The sequence below is a fragment of the Ascoidea rubescens genome, assembly GCF_001661345.1.
Source record: "Ascoidea rubescens DSM 1968 unplaced genomic scaffold ASCRUscaffold_6, whole genome shotgun sequence".
NCBI lineage: Eukaryota > Fungi > Ascomycota > Saccharomycetes > Ascoideales > Ascoideaceae > Ascoidea > Ascoidea rubescens.
This window is the reverse complement of record NW_017962918.1, coordinates 1,007,220-1,027,206: the sequence shown is the minus strand read 5'-3', so window position 1 is coordinate 1,027,206 and position 19,987 is coordinate 1,007,220. Positions and strand designations below refer to the sequence as shown.

At 31.9% G+C, this 19,987-nt stretch overlaps 10 protein-coding genes across 10 annotated transcripts; 8 read left to right on the top strand and 2 right to left on the bottom strand.

Annotated features, from left to right (window-relative positions):
• Positions 1–174: 174 nt before the first annotated feature.
• On the top strand, positions 175–2,320 carry ASCRUDRAFT_81018 (uncharacterized protein; the record flags this gene model as incomplete). Its single annotated transcript, XM_020194561.1, has 2 exons — positions 175–2,283; positions 2,306–2,320. The coding sequence occupies 2 exons, from the start codon at positions 175–177 to the stop codon at positions 2,318–2,320; spliced, it is 2,124 nt and encodes a 707-aa protein (XP_020047610.1).
• Positions 2,321–3,016: 696 nt separating this feature from the next.
• Positions 3,017–3,548, top strand: DIB1 (U4/U6-U5 snRNP complex subunit DIB1; the record flags this gene model as incomplete). The annotated part of the gene is made up of 2 exons (XM_020190554.1): positions 3,017–3,054; positions 3,155–3,548. The coding sequence occupies 2 exons, from the start codon at positions 3,017–3,019 to the stop codon at positions 3,546–3,548; spliced, it is 432 nt and encodes a 143-aa protein (XP_020047609.1).
• A 5,099-nt stretch (positions 3,549–8,647) lies between these two features.
• ASCRUDRAFT_75992 (uncharacterized protein) lies at positions 8,648–9,454 on the top strand. Its single transcript, XM_020193299.1, has one exon. It carries the CDS (start codon positions 9,019–9,021, stop codon positions 9,298–9,300), a length of 282 nt encoding a protein of 93 aa, XP_020047608.1. The 5' UTR covers positions 8,648–9,018; the 3' UTR covers positions 9,301–9,454.
• Positions 9,455–10,646: 1,192 nt separating this feature from the next.
• Positions 10,647–11,636, top strand: SUI1 (translation initiation factor eIF1). The gene is made up of 2 exons (XM_020193298.1): positions 10,647–10,910; positions 11,046–11,636. The coding sequence occupies exons 1-2, from the start codon at positions 10,880–10,882 to the stop codon at positions 11,342–11,344; spliced, it is 330 nt and encodes a 109-aa protein (XP_020047607.1). The 5' UTR covers positions 10,647–10,879; the 3' UTR covers positions 11,345–11,636.
• Positions 11,637–11,880: 244 nt separating this feature from the next.
• On the top strand, positions 11,881–13,014 carry PER1 (Per1p; the record flags this gene model as incomplete). Its single annotated transcript, XM_020190558.1, has 1 exon — positions 11,881–13,014. The coding sequence occupies one exon, from the start codon at positions 11,881–11,883 to the stop codon at positions 13,012–13,014; it is 1,134 nt and encodes a 377-aa protein (XP_020047606.1).
• Positions 13,015–15,901: 2,887 nt separating this feature from the next.
• Positions 15,902–16,507, top strand: RCY1 (Rcy1p; the record flags this gene model as incomplete). The annotated part of the gene is made up of 1 exon (XM_020194560.1): positions 15,902–16,507. The coding sequence occupies one exon, from the start codon at positions 15,902–15,904 to the stop codon at positions 16,505–16,507; it is 606 nt and encodes a 201-aa protein (XP_020047605.1).
• A 287-nt stretch (positions 16,508–16,794) lies between these two features.
• ASCRUDRAFT_8219 (uncharacterized protein) lies at positions 16,795–17,295 on the bottom strand (the record flags this gene model as incomplete). The annotated part of the gene is made up of 1 exon (XM_020194694.1): positions 16,795–17,295. The coding sequence occupies one exon, from the start codon at positions 17,293–17,295 to the stop codon at positions 16,795–16,797; it is 501 nt and encodes a 166-aa protein (XP_020047604.1).
• A 278-nt stretch (positions 17,296–17,573) lies between these two features.
• CAP2 (F-actin-capping protein subunit beta) lies at positions 17,574–18,552 on the bottom strand (the record flags this gene model as incomplete). The annotated part of the gene is made up of 2 exons (XM_020191801.1): positions 17,574–18,419; positions 18,550–18,552. 2 exons carry the CDS (start codon positions 18,550–18,552, stop codon positions 17,574–17,576), a joined length of 849 nt encoding a protein of 282 aa, XP_020047603.1.
• A 271-nt stretch (positions 18,553–18,823) lies between these two features.
• ASCRUDRAFT_34655 (altered inheritance of mitochondria protein 11) lies at positions 18,824–19,303 on the top strand (the record flags this gene model as incomplete). Its single annotated transcript, XM_020190539.1, has 1 exon — positions 18,824–19,303. One exon carries the CDS (start codon positions 18,824–18,826, stop codon positions 19,301–19,303), a length of 480 nt encoding a protein of 159 aa, XP_020047602.1.
• A 223-nt stretch (positions 19,304–19,526) lies between these two features.
• On the top strand, positions 19,527–19,820 carry NCE101 (Nce101p). Its single transcript, XM_020193297.1, has 2 exons — positions 19,527–19,578; positions 19,651–19,820. The coding sequence occupies exons 1-2, from the start codon at positions 19,550–19,552 to the stop codon at positions 19,799–19,801; spliced, it is 180 nt and encodes a 59-aa protein (XP_020047601.1). The 5' UTR covers positions 19,527–19,549; the 3' UTR covers positions 19,802–19,820.
• The last annotated feature ends 167 nt before the right edge of the window (positions 19,821–19,987 follow it).

Below are 19,987 nucleotides of genomic sequence, written 5' to 3'. Positions count from 1 at the left end.
AATTCAAAAAAAAAAATATTTTTCAGTTTTCCAAAGCTCACGTGCACTTCCAGTTCCGAGGGTGATAAATACCCGAGACCAACAGAGTGGTTTCCAGCTTTGGACGATGTGAGATTTCTTTGATGGTGTTGAAGAAGAGAGGTTATAAGAGGATTTGCTGGAGTTGGTGGTATTATGTGGTTGATTAGGTTGCCTGATGAAAACAGTGGAGTGGAGTATGTGACAAGATGGTTGATGCCCAACAAGCCTTATTCAATTGGAAGAGACAGAACATCTGATGTGTATTTGAGTCAGAAGTATATCTCCAAACACCATTTTACAATCAAAGTCGATAATTCGTTCAATCATAAAAATCCTGAGGTGATTCCTGATCTCCATTTGGTGTTGTATGGAAAGGCAGCTACCTTTGTGAGCAAGAAACAGATATTTTCAAATGGAAGTCAAGATAGTCCATCTTCCTTGATTTATAATGGAAGAAATTTGGCCAAAGACAATACAATACCAATTACCATTCATCATAAAAAAACCAATTCAAACTTCACTTTTGAAATTGTTTGGAATCCAATTTTAATCTCTTATTCAGCTGATGATAACAGTGAGAAGCTAAATTTAGATGAAAGCTTAGAAAACACAAATATTCACTATACTACTCAATTTTTAAGTTCGACAACTTATACCTTAAAATCTTTGAAATACTCTTCTAAATTAATTATATCTTTAATAAATCAAACCCCAATTGTCAATTTTGATTTTATTACAAGTATTAAAAATGCTATAAGCACAAAAATTTCTGATGTTCCGGATTTGCAGAATAAATTATTCAATGATAAGAAGAATTTTAAAGTGTTTAACTATTGCATGAATCCATACAATTTAAATTTATTGGAGTTTGATTATAATGAGTTCTTTCCAAATTATAAAAAGTTTCTAGACGATCCATTGTATGGCGTTGATCAAGCTAGAAAGGTGCTATTTAAAAATACGGTTTTTATTTTTAACAATTTGAATCATTTTGATTATTTGAAAGTTCCAATTCAATTGGCTTCTGGAAATTGTTTATATTTTGATTTGTCTCCCCATTTATCATCATCAAAGAATGACACCAAATCAATATTCAATCTGTTTACTAATGCTGTGGATGAATGTATTAGTGGGAGTGAAAATATAGATAAAGATGAGAAAGTCAATTTAATACTACTAAAGGTGCCAAAAAACTCTAATCATAGTATTTCTATAAATGATATTGAGAACAATAGCAGTAAGATTGGTTTTAATCTAATACCTCAGTTGCAATTAGAAATTGCTCGATACCTTAATATTTCTGTAGTAGAAAATTTAGATTTACTCAATTCTATTAAAAATGTGGATTTATCTATATTATTAAATTTGAAACCTTCAAAACCCTCAGATATAGACCTGGAGTTTAGATCTATTTCTGAAAATAATTCAGCAGATATAACCAATGGACTGAAAATAGATAGGAAAATAAGTTCTCCAACAATTGAAGAAGTTTATCCTAAAAATCGATTAAAAAGGAGGAAATTAACAAGAAATAGAACTATTAAAAGACAAAACGTTATGGATGTCTTTAATAGTATGTCCAGGCCTTCTTTTCTCGAGGATGTTCCAGAAACAGGAACTGACAATTTCTCGTTAGTAAATATGAATGATGAAGAGAATAATGTGCAAATGGAGGTTATTGATGAAGAAATTAAATCAGAAAACATATCAGAAAATAATAAAAATGTGATAGAAGATATTAAATCAATTGGCACAAGGAAGCTTAAAAGAAGAGCTAATAAAGTGAAAAGATTATCTAATCCATTGATTAAAAATGCTCCATCACCCACTCAACAAATAGTAATATCAGATAATGAATCGGCAATTGAAGATTCTCCTATTAAAAAGAAAAAAATGAGCAGAGAAGATAAAATTGATTATAGTGACAGAAGTTTAAACATAACAAAATCTGAAAAACAACAAACTCCTGCAATTATTAAAGAACAAGACCAAGGCGATAATAATCAAGAAAGAGTTGGTAATAAAAGGAAAATGAGTGAAAAAGCACAGGCCAAAAACAATGAAGATTTTCCGAAAGCAAAAAAAACGAAAATTGATGATGATGATGATGATGATGATAAAGGCTTTGTACAATTTAAGGAAAAAAAGAAAGCAGTGAATATAAAAGAGATAATTAAAGATGCCAAAAATAAAGAGCAGAAAAGAATAGAAGCAAACCAAGATCGTATAAATAAAGTTATTGATTCTAAAATCATTGAAGAAGTGAAAAAAATGGTTTTAATAGAGGAGTTTGAAGTGAAACAAATGGGATCTAATAAATTTAATAAAGCGGGCGGCTTTGAAAATGAAAATGAAAAGTGGAAAGAGAGAAGGAATTTTAAAAGATTTGTGAAACGAAGAAAAGACAAAAAGATTGGTGAAAATGGGAAAATTGTATCAAAGAGTAATTCGTTTAATTCTTCTCTTTTTAGGTCATATATTGATTTGAAAGAGTATGAAAATAATATTGAAGATAAAGAAGAAGACAATGAATTCTTTTCTGGAAAAGTTTCAAATATAAGTGAAATTCTAAAGGAAACGATTGAAGACAGCAATGTGAATATTGAAGAACAAACAAGAAATGCAAATGCAAGCAATTTGTTTGTAGGCGATTCAGAATCTGAAGAAGAAAGTAAAAATGTCAATAACCGTATTCAAATCACTCGGTCGAAGCTAAGCCAGAAAAATCCAGCGATGACTAAGATGTTCAATAAAAAGGGTGGTAAAAAGGGTGGTAAAAATGGAAGTAGGCTTCAAGAAAGAATTGGAAGGACAAAGTATGTTGAACCTCAGGATAAAATTTCGGATGAAGAAGATGATGATATTCCCAAATTTAGGTTTACTAGAGGATAGATAGGTTACCCTCCGAGAAAACCAGCGTTACAGTTTTGGTGAAAGGCTTGAGGAAGGAACAGCATTGTTTAACATTTTATCACCAATAAGCTTAAAGATTGTAATGGGAAGTATATTTTTGCCACATTTGCATTCGGGATGGTAAGTTTTGATTTGAAATGTCCAAAAGGATGTGAGAGACGAGACGAGAAATTAGATTCTAACATTACGGATTATGTAAAATTGAAATTAATATACATAGGCATGTTGATCAAGCCATCTTATCAGAAGACGAAAGACTAGTAGTTATAAGATTTGGAAGAGATGTGGATAAAGATTGTAGACTAATGGATGAGATATTTTATAACATAGCGGAGAAGATCAAGAAGTTTGCAGTTATTTATTTGTGTGATATTGATGAAGTCAAAGATTTTAATGAGATGTATGAGTTGTATGATCCGATGACAGTTATGTTTTTTTTTCGAAATAAGCATATGATGTGTGATTTTGGGACAGGAAATAACAACAAATTGAATTTTGTTTTAGAGGATGAAGAAGAAATGATAGATATTATTGAGACGATTTATAGAGGGGCAAGAAAAGGGAAAGGATTAGTTTTAAGTCCCAAAGATTATTCAACGAGACAAAAGTATTAAGATATTGATATGATGGTGTAACAGAATGCCACAATAATAATCTGGAGAGCAAAAGCTCCCACAAACTTTAATTAATAGAATGTTTTTTTATTGCAATTTTTGATTTTTAGAAGATGAATATAAGAGACGAATTGAAGGCTTTTACAAAACAGCAATAGCAGTAATGGCATTAATGGTATTAATGGCGTTGATGTTGTTAATGGCATTGATGACATGAAGTGAGATACACTGCCCTTTAAAAGGGATGCCCCTACTTGGACGATGGAGTGGAAACTCTCTACTAAATAAACAAAGCATTTTATTTTTTGTCGTACAGTGCTTTAAGGGAAATTGAACACGAAAGAAGCAAATTAACTCAGATTGTGATGGGTTTCTTTGAGATGGTAAAGAATTTGATATAACGAAGATATAAAAGTGGGTCCGAAAAAGGAAAGCGAAAAGTGCGTCTCGATTATCACTGCAAAAATGGGACAAAAGCATATACCCTTGCTATGCGGACTTGCTGAACACAAAACAGGATATGCAGAAACCTGCATGCACTAGGTACTCTGTTTATTTTTCATTTTGTGCGCTCTTTTGTCGAAATGGAATTGAGCGGAAAGCAACCACCAGGGTGCACGTGGACGGATCTGAGGTAATAAAAAACATCGTGGATTGAAAATGATTTGAGTGATTGAAAAAAACGAGAAAAGATAAAGGTGAATGAGGAAGATTGGGTAGTGATGATCAAAAACCGAATCTAATCAGATGGATCTAATTAGTGCTCAATTGCAGTTTTTATCTGTAAATGAAAAGGCCGAAAACTCTCTTTTTATCGCACAGCTCAAGACAACTGTTTCCACCGGCGACGGGTAATTATTGATGTTTTCAAACATTGGTTGTGCATTAGATTCCAGACAGTTGGCAGTTATTCCATGGAAATGGAACAAAAATGGCTCTAAAAAAGGCTATTTACTCGATATCTACCTGGATATCAATGATATATTAACGTTTTTGCGATTCCATTGATGGTAGAAGTGCCGAAAGGAAAAACTGTTAGCATAAATAATAGCTGATAGGAGTGTTACCCTGTTGAGGAAGAACTAGATGAAAGTGGAATATCCGAAGTGCTCGAAAAGATCGAAAGATTTTGTCATCAATAAACAGTAAGAAAACAGTGAACGCAACGTCGGGTTTCGGGGATTGGTGGAACGAGTGACGCATTAATCACTGTTTGTGAACTGCAATAAAAAGGCAAGCTGACGAAGAATTAGCAACACCAGAGAGTGCTTCCTCTGCTGCTGCTTTTACTGTTTCTGCTACTTCTCCTTCTCTTCCGCCACCACCGAAAGAACTGGCCCCGCGCAAACGCAACCGCAGCGCTCGGAATCCTGCGCGGACGCAGCCAGCTGCACGTCTTTTCAGGACTCGGCTTCCTTTGAATCCACCCCAGAGGAAGTGCATTGGATCTGGACAAAAAGATAATCTTCGATCTTGTACCTAAAATTTTCCTATCCAATTTTGAAATATAATAACTCAGTTTCCAGTGTTTTTGATCTTCTTCTTCTTCTCTTGCGACTCTTTTGTAGTATATCTCTCTCTTTGCTTCTATCAAATTGGCCCCAACAAGACCACAGTTATTGGAATATTCTCAAGCTTGTTGCTTATTCTTTTAGAGTTCCCTCTGCCATATCAACTGTTCTCTTCCTAATCTGCTCCATTGGTTATAGTGGAATATTATCCAAATCTACACCAGCTTGTATCTCCATTGAATCTTCAAACTTCTCTCTGCAACTTTTCAACTGAAGGATATTCACAAACATTTTTGATAATATTCAATAATACTGCTCTCAATAATACTGCTCTATTGTTTTTACTCACTTTCACGACAGCTACTAATTCATACAACATTGGCTCACCATAACATTACATAATATAATGAAATTGATTCTGCTTTATTTTTTATAAAAACTGTCAAATCTACTTCTATATTTATCTATAAATCTCTAGATTTTTATCTATTCTATCCAGTTTCAATCAATATTCCAATTTTTCATCTTATACTATACACCATCTTTTTTTTTTCACATCCTAATTCTTAAAAATGAAGACTATATTCCCAAATAATATCAATAATATTAACATTAATCTTAATGATAATGACCACCATTTTTCCTGCAACTATAATAATTCCAATAAACACAAAAAAAATCAATTTTATTCCAATTTTCAGAAAAATAACCAACCTCACTTTAACTCAAATCATATAAACCATATCCACAATCATAATGTCAAAAATGGCTACTCTCTGTCTTCATCTCCATCCACCTCTTCTTCTCCTTGTTCAATCAACTCTCCTGTTCCAAGTCTAAACTCAACTGCCACTTCAATTGATATCAATTTAAATGACAGTTTCACTTCCTACAAAAATCATTACAATTATAACAATTACAATAAAAACATTAATACTAACGTTAACATTAATTACAATAATAACGGCAATATTGCCAATTTTAACGAAATTTCTTCAAACAATCTAAACAACTTAAATGATGATCCTTCCAATAGCCCAACTAAGGCTTCACAAAATCTTAACGTTAATGTCAACAATATTCTTTTAAACAAATTCCTAATCAAAAATGATCTCTCTTTACTTGAAAATTACTTATCTTTGTCAAACTCAAATTCTTTTCCAAACAATTTCAACAAATTTCCAAACCAAAACCAAAATCAAAACCAAAATCAAAACAATATTACTGCATCCACCACTACTACTGATAACAACTATGACCTCAACTATAATGTCAACAATAATTCTTTTCCAAGTCCTGAAGATTTTATAACTAAAAGCCAATTCAATAATAACCATAATAATAACAACAACATTCATATTCACAATCACAAAGAAATCAATTCAAATAATTTTTCAATCCCTTTGACAAGAGATTCTTCTGTATTATCAACCATATCTTCTGTTCCAACTTTCAATACAGACTCTTCTTTTACAACTGATATGCCCTATAATGATCCTGCTAATAACACTAATAACTCTAATGACAACAATAACGACAACGATAATAACGACGTTAATGAAAATTTTAATGAAAACTTTAATGAAAACACTAATGAAAATGTTAACGAAAATTTTAATGAAAATACGAATGGCAATACGAATGGCAATAATGATAAAGAATTCGCAATTGTCCAAAATTCAATTGAATTGACTGATGATATTAATAATAACGGAATTATTAATGATAATGGCACTAAAAACTTTGAAAATCACGATTACAAAAAATTGAATACTCAAAATAATAACAATAATATTAATAGTTTAAATTATCAATTGAATTTCTCAAATCTTGATCCCAATAATGTTTCCCAAAATTCAACTTTTGATTATCCTATTCCTCAATCAAATTCAAATGTTGAGTCCAATCCTGATCCCAACTCAGATCAAGACTATGTTAATCCCTTAATTTATAGAATTCAACAATATCTACAAAATATCGAAATCGAAAAAATTAAACAAAAAAATCTAATTGAAGAACAAAAACAACTTATGAATGCCAATAATAACGATGATTATGATGATTATGATGACGATAACATTCAAAAGGAAAAAGAAGAATATATTAGAACTATCGATTTACTATTTTACTACAAAATTTTCATTTTTTTAGTTTTAGAAAACTTTGGTGTCATTAAAAGTGATAATGATGAAACTTCAAGCTTTGGAATTCACAATAAAAATAACACTAACAATATCACTGATATAAATACTAATACCCCTACTACCACTATTACTAATTCTACTGCTACTACTGCTACTGATAATAATAACAATAATGAGGCTCAATTATTGTTTAACAAAATATTAAAATTTTCTGAAACATTAATCAATCCCAATGATAAATCCTCTACTGTTAAAATAATATCCAACTTGTCTGATAATACTGTATTGAACGATTTGAGTGATAACAATGATTCATTTGATTATACTTCTATTGATTGCAGTGAGCAACATCTTTTCTTTAAACAAAAATTAAATTCTATTTTAGAAAGTTCTGCAAACTCAAACTCAAATTCTGTTAATGATAAATCAAGCATTAATTACTTTTATAACTCAATTATCAACTTGATTATTAAAAATTACGAATCATTGAATTTTAAAAATTTAAACTACCTTATTTATTTATTAACAGGACTAATTCCCAACGAAGCTGATTTAAGGTCAACTGATTTATCGCTGAATCAGTATAATTCTCATGACAGTAGTTCTAATCTTAAAAAATTGAAATCATGTTTAAGATGTCGTAAAAATAAAATAAAATGTGATTCAATTAAGAAATTTCATTATAGCTGTTCCAATTGTTTTAAGAAAAACTTGAATTATTTTAAAAGTTTTATTAAAAAATTAGAACTTCGAAATGATACAATTATTCATCATGGGAATAATTGTAATTCCAATGAGATGTTTAAGAAAGATACGGATAATAATTTTAGTGAGATCAATAAGAGTAAAAAAAACTGTTCATGTGAATCTAGTAGCTGTTTATCCAACTATTTTCAAATTGAATTGATAGACGGAGTAGAAAGTTATAAAATTTTCAATGATATGGACAATATTGATAATAGTGATGATAGTTTAAAGATAAAGTTGGATTCGAATTCAATTGAAAATCAGTTATTAGAACTTTATTTGAGACTCTTTGGGCTATCATTCGATAGTAAAAAATTGAAGATTATTAATTCACTTGAAGTTAGTGATTCAAATGAATCGATTAATAATAATTTTTTAACAGTTTGCCGGATTCAATTGATATCGTCCAATTCTATATTGAAAAAGAAGTCGATTAAGAAATCTAATTTAATTAAAAATTTGAACAAGGATATTGATTTACTTAAAAAACAGTTGAACCAGATGATTTTAAATGAGGAAAGATTATTTAAAGATTATGTTAATTTACATTTCAATGATAATGACAAATTGTTTGAGGAATATTTAAACAATTTGATTGAAAAAAATTCAATTATTAGTAAAGATAAGTTAATTAAATTTTTTGATAAAAAAGTTGATTGGGATAATAATAATAATAATAATAATAATTGCAGAAAGAGGAATATTAATGAGGTTGAAGAATTTAATTACAATAATAATTTTTTAAATAATTACAAAAAAGCCAATAGAAAAAAGTTTTTAACTAGTAATGAATTATTGGTATTGAATGGATTTGAACCAGTGTTGGTTAATAATTCAAAGAAAACAATAAGTTATTTTAATTATTTGAAAAAAAGTTATAAAGAGATTTCCAATCCTAACAATAGCAAATATAATGGAGGCAAGAGCAAAGGAGAAAGTAAGAAAAGTAAAAAGGAGAAAAGAAATAATTTATATATTAAACCACTATCACATAAACCCAATTTTGAGCAGGAATATTTCAGGATATTCCAAAATTTTAATATCAATATCAATACCAATTCCAAATCGATGCATAATAGTAATAGCCAAAGGAACAAAATCATTGATGTGTCGAAAATCCCATTGTTTAAATCGTACGATGACACAATAGCAATTAAATTGAACAATGATGCGCTAAAATCGTTGAAAGAGAACAATTATCCAACAAAACAAGGGAAAAGTGTTTACCAGAAAAACAAGTTAAATGAAATGGAAGATGAGATTGATGAGGAAGAACTATCGAAACTAACGGACGAATTCAAGGAACTAAATGAGAAATATTTGTCATTTGCTAGTAAACTTGGGCTTTAGATTTTTTTTGTTTTTATTTTATTATTTTATTATTTTATTGTGTTTTTATTGCTGTACTTCTTATTGATACAACTTTCAGTGTTTCAGTTCTCTTCTTGTCTAACTTATCTTATATAATTTCAGCTGTAATCTATGTTGCTTTGATGTGTTCTCACAAAATAATCCGGGGAAGGACCCAAACATGCGGTCTCAAAGCGAGTTTCTTAGTAACAGAAGATGAACACGCCCCCATTGGTGGAAATTAACACCGATGCGGATCTAGGATTGGAGGTATTTCTTCGGGTCTTGGCTCAGAAGCCAGCTCTGCGTCGGAGTCCACTACAACGGATATTTCAGAGATAAAATCGAATCTGATTTGCTGAGATTCCTTGAACCCTGACGACGAGAGCTTGGTCCTCCAAACCAGAGAAAGCTGCTGGAGTGCTGTGTTCATCGCTGGCCTAGTGGCGCTGAGAGCAGAAGACTGAGCAGATGCTCCACTGTTTTGTTTCCAGCTCTGAGAACGCACCCATGCTAATGGACCGTGTCTTGCTCTGCTGTACCTGTTCAATTGAGAGTCTGGGACTGAAAGTATAGATGGACTGTTCAAGCTGGAGTGTCTTTTGCTGCTTACAAAGAACGCAAAGCCAATTGAGAGTGCGGTGCACCCGCCTTTTCACCCTGCTAAATTCGCTGCAACTGGGCACCCGTGCTACACTCTAATTGTTCACCCTCTATTTCTAAAGCTTGCAACCAAAGGTGCATGAAATCAGGAAGCGGGACTGCGCGCACAAATTGCAAAAATTTCATGACTGGGTTATGACACGCTACTGTCATTTAAGATTTACCTCTCCAACACGGACTGGTTTTCGCAAATGGAATCGCTGCTGCCAACTGGCGACGCAGTTCCACACGCACTTTTCATATTTTGTACAAGCAATATACTCTGTCCCACCAAAAGAAAAAAAAACGACTGCCCAAGAGAGCAAAACAGTTAAAAACAGCTAAACTGAAAGGGAAAATATGTGAGAAGACATGATTAGCGTTTTGCACCCATATTTCTCAAGCGCTGCTTGTATTCCAGTTAAAATGTGACAGCATTTGTTTTCTGTTTGTTTTGCTTCACTCCTACAGCTTTAATTGTTGCAAACACCCACCATCCTGGGTCTTGTGCATGTGACTGTATTACATAAGCACACAGAGTTACGTGTAATTATCCAATGAGTCAGAGTATCGTGACCACGTCATGTGCACACTTTCCTTTTGCACAACAAAGCTCTGCGATTTCGCTGGCAAACGCGCAAAAAATCTCCCAATGCCCAATTTCGCTGCAATTTCGCTTCAATTCTAAACAGGTTATTGTGCCACTGTAAATTTTGCTGTTTTTTTTCTTTACTAATCTTGTTGATATAAATTGTTTTCTTTTTTCTTCCTTCTTCCTTTCCTTTTAATTTCCTCCCTTTTTTTGCCAGCTACATTTATTTTTTAAAGGTCATTAAAATCATATATTCTTTTTTAACTAAAGAAAACGTATATTTTTAATCTTTGATTTGGCTTTATATAAACTGCTGTTTTTTCCTCTTTTATTCTGGTTCATTGAATGACTTCTATTGAAAACCTCAAAGCTTTTGGTATGTAATTTTACTGCTCTTACCTCTTAAAGTTTTATTTCAAATCCCCTTTATAATCAATCCTGGGTTTGGCATTTCTCATGCGTTTTGTTGTCATTTTAAGATATCGATATACTAACTCATTAGTTTTTTTAGACCCTTTCGCCGATACTGGTGACGACGATACACAATCAACAAATTATATTCATATCCGTATTCAACAACGTAATGGTCGTAAAACATTAACTACTGTTCAAGGTTTGTCTGATGATTATGACTTTAAAAGAATTTTAAAGGCTTTAAAGAAAGATTTTGCATGTAATGGTAATATTGTTAAAGACAAAGAATTAGGTGAGGTTATTCAATTACAAGGTGATCAACGTGCTAAAGTTCAAGAGTTTTTAACTGATAAACTTGGTTTACAAAAGAAAAATATTAAAATTCATGGTTTTTAATATTTTTTTATCCACATTTAATCAAAAATAACAGTTATTAAATTATCCGATTGAATTTAATTTAATTTAATTTAATTTCGAAATTTAATCTCCAATTTATTAATCTATCTTACTTTATTATTTTTATTATTTTTATTTTCAATTTTATTTTCAATTTCAATATCAAAATATTCTTTATCTCCAACTAAATCTCAATTTTTATTTAGCTTTAATCTTTTTCTTTATTTTTTTTCTTAATATTTTGCTTAAGATAATGGAGAACGCATCAATAACGTCAATAACATCAATAACATCAATAAATATCTTTATTTTTGCTGATAGAGCTCCACAAACAGTAGATTTATCGCAGCTTCTTGACTATTCAATTCCATCTCAATTCCATCTCAATTTCAGCTTTAAATTTTCGATTGAATTGAACAGCAAACATTTTCGACGGGTGATGAGATAACATCACGTGTTTTTGATATTCCAAGCTTTTAACATGACAACAGAAAACCCACAAATCCAGTTGGGTTTCTGCTTTTTTATCATTGGAAATGATATTGAAACATCTCTTGCCCATTCTACTTTTGTCCTGGTTTGCAATTGTAGTCAATGCTTCTCCCGGGGATCGATTGCCTGAATTCAAACAATGTGTTCAAGCCTGCCAGCAATTGACATGTGATAACATCAAACCAACCAAATCTCTCAAGAGATCAAATCGGTTTTATAATAAAGATTATTTTGATGATCCAGTTATCCCTCTTCATCTAAAATTATTGCTATGGGATTGTAACTCAAACTGCGACTACCAATGTCAAAAAATCATCAACTTCGTCAGAAAGTCCAAAAACCAAGAAATCCACCAGTTTCATGGAAAATGGTATTTCAAAAGATTGTTTGGCTGCCAGGAACTAGCCTCTGCTGTTTTTTCAATCTTGAATTTCATGAGTCATTATTATGGTTACAACATATTGAAAAAAAACATTTCAATTGCTCAAAAACTAAAAAGCAGTCATGGCAATGGTTACAACAAGAACAACAAGAACAACAATGAAATCATAACTTTACTAAACACCTACAAATTCACTGCAATAATATCAATATGTGCTTGGTTTTTCAGCACTGTTTTCCATATAAGAGACTTGAATGTCACAGAAACATTGGATTACTTCTTTGCTGGCGCGACTGTCATGTCTGGCTTTTATTCGGTCACAACAAGATGTTTCAATTTGCATTTGGTTCAAAATTCAAAAAAAAGGGCTCTTTTCATTGGTCTCTGTCTCTTTATATACTCCTGCCACATCTTGCGATTGACCATCAAGTGGGGCTACAGTTATAACATGAAGTTCAACATCTTCATCGGCGTTGTGCAGTATTTCGAATGGTTCCACGTTGCAATCACATCCTTTGTCAGATCCTGCAACATGAAAGACAACAGCAGCCACGCCAAAAACATCAGTCTCTTGAGCAGGTACACACTCACCAGCGAGAACTACTTCCACTTGACACCCATTTTTCTTGTGCTCTGCGTCTCGTGTGGCATGTCCTTCGAGTTGTTTGACTTTTCGCCCATCAACGACCTCGTCGACGCCCATGCTCTCTGGCATGCCACCACTGTGCTTCCTGGCTATCTCTGGTACCGGTGGATGATCTACGACATCAACTGCTTCAAGGACAAAGCCATCTAGGCCTCTGTAGCGATAGTCTTTTGCGTTTTTGGGCTCGGTTCGAACTGCGCTCCGGGACAAAACAAAATGACGTTGCAATTCCGCCCTCTTATTGTTTTGTTCTTTTGACACTGTTCTGGTGTCGCTTCAAGAGCCATCTCAGACACTATTGATGCTAATATGTTCATATAATCGACAGCTGCAACACCTCTCCACTTCCCACCACCAACCTCTCTCTTTTGCAATGGCCAAAAAACTGAAAAGATACAACATCAGCCACTACCAAGTCCAGTCAAAGATCATCACAAACTTCCTCACCTCCAAGATAAACGATTCAACCTACGACAAAAACCAATTGCACACAAACATAGTTGATGCCATAATACCTCACTTGTCCTTCGCTGATTTGCTAACCTTCAGTCTTATCAACAAATCAACCTACAACTACATTTTCAATGAAAATTCCACCTTCTGGATATCCCTCCTACAATCCATAAACCTTTGGGATGATGATCAGTTTCTGAAAAATAAACAAAATCATGCTCATCTAACTTTTGATGACTTTAAAAACTTGAATAAAGATATCATAGTCTACAAAACAGGCCACTCAAGTTTTTCATTGAATCCCATAAATATTTACAATAATTACAACAATAATGCAAATCTTAACACTATTAGCAACAATGACATCAACATGTCCGTGAAAAGACCCTTTTTAAATATGGTTTACAATCCAAAATTAGCCAAATCACAGTTTATCTTGGTTTACAAATCCTTAATAACTCTATACAATGATCTCATCAATTCCAGTTTAGAATTGTCAAATTCAAATACTTTCAAAATTTATAATAACCCAAACGATCAGTCAATCTTGCTTATCTCTTTATTGAATTTTTCAAACTTTGAAAAAAATCAAAATCCTAATAATTTCAATCTAAATTTTGATAAATTAAACTCAATCATTGAAATCTTTGATAATGCCTGCTTGAGAGAAATTGAAATTGCCTATGATAAAAGAGATTTTAAAAATAAAGTCAAATACTATACTCAAATCCTATTAAATCTTAACAATCAATCAATCAACAATAACTTGATTAATTTCTTTCTACAAAAGAATCCTCTAAACTCAAATACCATTTTATTGGATTTTGATAACGATACTGATAACATATCTCTTACTAATAACAATTCCATTACCAATAATCCATTTCTGCTCTCTAATGTTAACTTGATGTTTTATCAACATGAAGGCGAAGAAAAATTCTCACTAAATATCTCTCACCTAAATCAAATAATCAATCAAATGGTAGACTTTTTTAATAGCCAAATTGAAATAATTGACTCAATTTTCTCCAATGATAAAATTCCAGTTATTTTAAGACTATCTGAAGAAATTATTCAAGACCATATTCTAGAATTTTTCAACAAAGTCATCAAAAAATCAATTGAATACGATAACATCAATGAAAACTTATCCGACTCAAAATTAATTACGACTAAAACTCAGTTCTTAACAAATGACCAATCCTTATATTTAATCATTGTTCCCTTAATATACAATAAATTATTCAAATTTATCAACAACATTAATCAATCCAATAATGGTGGCAAAAATTTTAAAAATATCCTTAAAAAACTAATAAACATCTACTATTTATCCACAATCAAATCTTATCTAAAACAAGAATCCCTCTATTTTAAAAAAATCAACGAAAAAAACATTAAAATTTGGAATGAAATCAACAAATTACAAGAAAAGGAAAAGGAAATGAATTTAATGAAAACAATGATCATAATAGACCAAAATAAAAATGAAAAAGATCAGAAAAATTTATTCAAACTAGATTTTATAACAGATTTTAAGAAAATTTTTAAACCAATTGATTCTTTATTTCAGTTTGGCGATATCCATGATCATTCAAAAGAAAATGTCAATAACTTGGAAAATAACGATAAAAAAATTCATGGAATAAACAAATTAGAAAACTCAAACGAAAAAGAGGAAGAAAAAGAGGAAGAGGAAGAAAAAAAAGAAGAAGAAGAGAAAAAATTGGTGACTGAATTTGAAGCTAAAGTGGTTTTCATGAATAGTAAACTTGATAATATAAAATCCTTTTTCTCATTAGATTTATCATTAAACATTTTAAATAATGCAAGATTTTCTATAAGTAGAATCTTGACTTTTCTAAGATTAAATGAACAAACTGAAATCGAAAAAAATGTTACAAATAATACCCCTAACACTGACTCGCATACTGCTACTGATAAACAAAATGAATTCTTCATAAAAAATAAAGAAAATTTAGAATCCTCATGCAAAAAAGAAATTGAAACAATATTTATTGACATTGTAAATATACTCGGTGAAAAACATATAAAAAATGGGTTTGATAAGGCAATTGATCGATTAAAAACGTACAGACCTGATGAAATAGCCAATGAAAATGAAGTATCCGAAAATGCTTCCAGTCTATATAACCATGGAAATCCAAGTGTTGATAATTATTCAAAACGAAACAGTTTATTCAGTTTAGGCTCAAATAAAAAAAATAGGCCTTCATCAACAGCAAATTCTCGTAACAAGAGATATACAATCAACGGTCTCCGAAATGCATCTAATACTTCTTTATCATCAAATGGTACTACTCTTACTGAAAACTCGACAATGACGTCTAGAAATATCAAAATAAATACAGTTGAACCATTAGTAATATTCACAGAATTGGTGAATATTGGAGATTTGATACAACAAATGGTTGATATTTTTTATAAAGAAGAATTGATTAATAGACATATTATTAGCAAGAATCAAGATTTTTTTTCTCCAACACTTAAAAAAAAGAAAAACTTTGAGTCAATGTTAGATGACTACGTTGCTGATGGCTTGAACATAGGCATAAATATATTGATGGACAAGATACAATTTATTTTTGAACATGAACAACTTCCAACTGACTTCAATCCTCAATTGGCATCAGAAATGGATGAAGTCGATAAAGGACTATCAAAACTAAAAGGATTGAATATGGGTTATATTCAAAGAATTGGACCAAGTGGTGTAGCTAAAAAAGTTACTAATTTATTATCTAATCATTGTAATTTGTTGATAAACTCAGCAGAAAAATCAACCATTGATGTATTTCAACAAGAAGTTTCAACAAGGTTTTTTAATTTAATCTGCAAAAACATTAAAAGATCAATAATAAGCACTGAAGGAGCGATTACCTTAATATCAGATTTGAATATGTATTATAGTTTTGTTGCTAAATTGAAACAAAAATCTGTCTTACCATATTTTGTTGCGTTGAAAACCATAGGTCAAATCTATTTAATTTCAAGTGACGATGCAAAAGCAATAGGAAAACTAGTAAGTGATTTGACAGTGTTTAATGGTATTTTTACACAGGAAGAGATTTACGAATTTGTTCAAAGAAGAGCAGACTGGTTGAAGATACGAAAAGATGTTGAAAAAGTAATTTACGGATTTGGCGTTAGTGACTGTGTTTTAATGTAACATTTTATAGCTTTTTAGTGAGAATAACTGATTTTAATTCTGGATTCAAAACTTGATTGTAATTTATGATGATTTATTATAGCTTATTGTAATTTAGTATAATTTAGTATAATTTTATGGATCATACATAAAGACGTTTTTGGAAAGTTGACTTCGCTGACATTTTCCAGCGTTTTTATTGGATAAAAGAATTTGATTTCCGACTTTTGTCTCTGGAATCCAACTGGAAACAACCGAAATCTCCTCGGTTTTCCCAAACCGCGCAACGGAAATATCCGGATATCCGTCTAATCTTCATGGATGAGTTTACTTACTTGAATCAACTCTTTTATATTCCACCACTGGTTATTTGCAAGATAATAATCATTATACTTTGCAGAATTAGATGGAAAAGACTCATGATCCCATATTCTTATCTCGTTAATTTTATTTTTTAAATTCAAGGAGTTGTCAATATTCGATTTTTCAACGATAAATGCGCTGTAATTGTTAGTGTTTTCAGAGCTTTCAATCTCATTGTTTGTTTTATCGTTGTTTGAATTGACATCAAGAGACTGACCTAAAAGCTTTCGTCCCCGAAAATAACCAACATATTTACCTCTTTCCTCTGAGTTTTCATTGGTAGAATTTTTGTTATAAGTTGAAACAGTGTCTGTCCATAAATCGACATTGGTATATCCATTATACTGTATTCTGCAAGGCAAAACATTTAAGATTATATCATCTTCTTTTTCACTGGAATTTATTTTATTTTCAATCAATTGAATATTTGAATTGGACATGCTCATTATGAATTTATAACCCTTATAACCCGAATTTAGCAGTTAATTTGATAGAGTGATGAAAATAAAAGAGTGGAGAAAAAAAGTATAGATATATAATAGAAGTTATATTTCGCGTTTTTTTTCTACAAGCTCAAACGGTCTACAATTTCAGCATAAGATCTAACACTAACTGAGGTTAATTTATTAATTGAAATGGAAATGGAAATGGAAATAATAAAATGTAAAAATTAAAAAAAACCAAAATACTATAAAATTAAGGAAACAATTTATGAATAAGTTTTCTACAAACCTTGAATACCTCTGATGACGGTTGACTGTCTTTGTTTATCTAGTTCAATATCAGATAATTTATTTACGGATCTTAAATCACCAATGATGTCTTTAGTCTTTCCAAAATAAACTTCTTGTAACATATTTCGTAATTTGGATTCAACATCTTCAATAAATGAACCGATGTTAGCAATATGGGAACCATTATCGGTTATGGCGATTTCCTTTTCGGTTTGTCTTGTCAAGTTTCCACTTAAACTTAAGGTGAAATCCTCTTCTGGATCATTATCTTGCAATTCTAAAATAATTGTTGAGGTTAATTTGTAGACGGCAGAATTAGTGCTTGGAATGACTTCAACAACATGAATACTATCCCAAGAACTCAAGGAAGTTTCCAGTTTTTTTTTCAATAGAATTGCACCAGCAAAACTTCCAATTAATCCATTATTATTTGAAGAGTTGATTTCTTCATCTTGATCCCAAAGGTAAACACTTGATACACCACCTTCATAATATAAATCTCTATATATGTCAAAGGACTCATTGGCAAAAATTTCTAGTTTTCTTAATTCAGAAGAAGGTTTTGGAGCATCTTCTTCGATATCTGCGGGCAATTTTGGATAATAAACATTGGACCAAGGAGATCTATAGGAGTCACCATCTCTGTTATAATCACAGGTTAAGTATTCTTTACCAGTTTTTAGACATTTTTTTAGTTGCAAGGGGATGTCGATGGATGATAATAAATCTTCGGATAAATCAGGAGCAATACGACAGATTTTAATCAAATTATCAGAAATATTTTTGGGGTTTAGCCTTCTCAATAAATCTAAAGATGCATCAAAAGCTTGTTCAGACTTTTTATAAAATTGACAATGTTTTGAAAATGTCAAGTTGTTAGTAATTTTTCATCTTTTGCACTGTCCCATGTTGGAATGGGTGAATCAAGAGGATAGAGCAATAGGGGCCAACAAATATCAACCATACCATTATAAAAATTGCAATTAATCAATCCGGCTACACCTCCAGAGGTCAATTAGTTAAAAACCTAGATATGGCACAATTGGTCAGTGATATTGGTGTTTGAAGATGAGACTGCAATTGAATGAGGTGTATTAATTAATACTTTGATGTTTATCGACGTCACGTGACTGGACGAACAGATTTATCTCAGAAAACTCTGAAGAAGACCCCATTGAATAGGTTACAACAAACAAGAATATCAGAGAATATCAGAGAATATCAGAGAATATCAGAGAAAATGTCTGAATACGTTAAAGCCTACTTTGCAAAGGATGTGTTGAAGGACGCATCTGCTGAATATAAACAGAGAAGAAGAAAACAGATGCTATTTTTTTATGGAGCAGCAGTCGCAACGTTTTTTTCAGCACATTTTGTATTTCGTGGAATTCAAACAAGAAGATATATTCCAAGTTTGTTTAACGCAAACCATAGACCGTTACCATCGTCACCTCATAGCGATGCTATTGCAGCACTCACATACTCAACAATGATGACGACGAGTTCTATTGCCTGGATGGTATTCGGGGCAGGCTGGATATTTGATATCTCCTCTATTGGAGAGTTTGGGCAAAAAATGCTGAACTTGTTTGGCAATGACCAGATTGAAGATGGCCACAACAATAATTCGCAGAATGACAAAGAGGTTGATAAGGCTACAAGAAATTTGGAGAAAAGCATTGGTGAGTTTATCAATGCCCAAATAAGTGACCAAAAGTAGAAAAGATTCTGTATTTCTGTATTTCTGTATTATATCTATATATAGCCTGGATAGTTATTTATTCATCCACTGTAAATACCAAATTTACAACTCAATAAATGGTTTTGAAGAGCCGATTTGGGGTCCGGGTTCGATTCCCTCCAGAGGGTGTTTTCCGGCCATTTCCTGCAATAAATGAAGCTTCGATTTCAGAAAACACTGTTTCGATATTGCTATCAATTCACAGCTTTCGACAGTGCAATCACCATGGCTCCATATCCTTACATGTTATCAAGGTATGTTATTTTGCGAACTCCAAGCTCTCTTTTACAGGAAAACCTTCTAACACCCTCTTTGCTTGCCTGCAGAACCCTTGATCCCATCTTCTCGATATTTGTTGGGGTTGTATCTTACTACTCCTACGAAGCCCGAATCCAAAGACCAGAAGGCCACACCTTGAATGAGTTGATAGCGAAGAGATACCATCAAACCTTTGGCCCCTCAAAAAACGACGAGTAACAGGCTCGGGTTGTGAGATACCACCATATCCTGCTGTTATCCTGCTGTAGCTAGTTTCTATCCTTGTGCTGTAAATAAACGACTTCTGTTTTGTGGTTATTTTCCGTCTCTGCGGATTCGACATCCGTGGCGTTGTAGACTTCCTTGTTCACGTGCTTCAACATCCGACCAGACCGGATTTTTTTT

Excerpts from the sequence above, each read along its gene's own strand:
- ASCRUDRAFT_75992 (XM_020193299.1), top strand. The coding sequence starts at position 9,019 with ATGCATAATAGTAATAGCCAAAGGAACAAAATCATTGATGTGTCGAAA.
- NCE101 (XM_020193297.1), top strand. The coding sequence starts at position 19,550 with ATGGCTCCATATCCTTACATGTTATCAAG. Across the intron at positions 19,579-19,650 it reads TATCCTTACATGTTATCAAG|AACCCTTGATCCCATCTTCT; the intron begins GTATGTTATTTT and ends GCTTGCCTGCAG.
- SUI1 (XM_020193298.1), top strand. The coding sequence starts at position 10,880 with ATGACTTCTATTGAAAACCTCAAAGCTTTTG. Across the intron at positions 10,911-11,045 it reads TGAAAACCTCAAAGCTTTTG|ACCCTTTCGCCGATACTGGT; the intron begins GTATGTAATTTT and ends TAGTTTTTTTAG.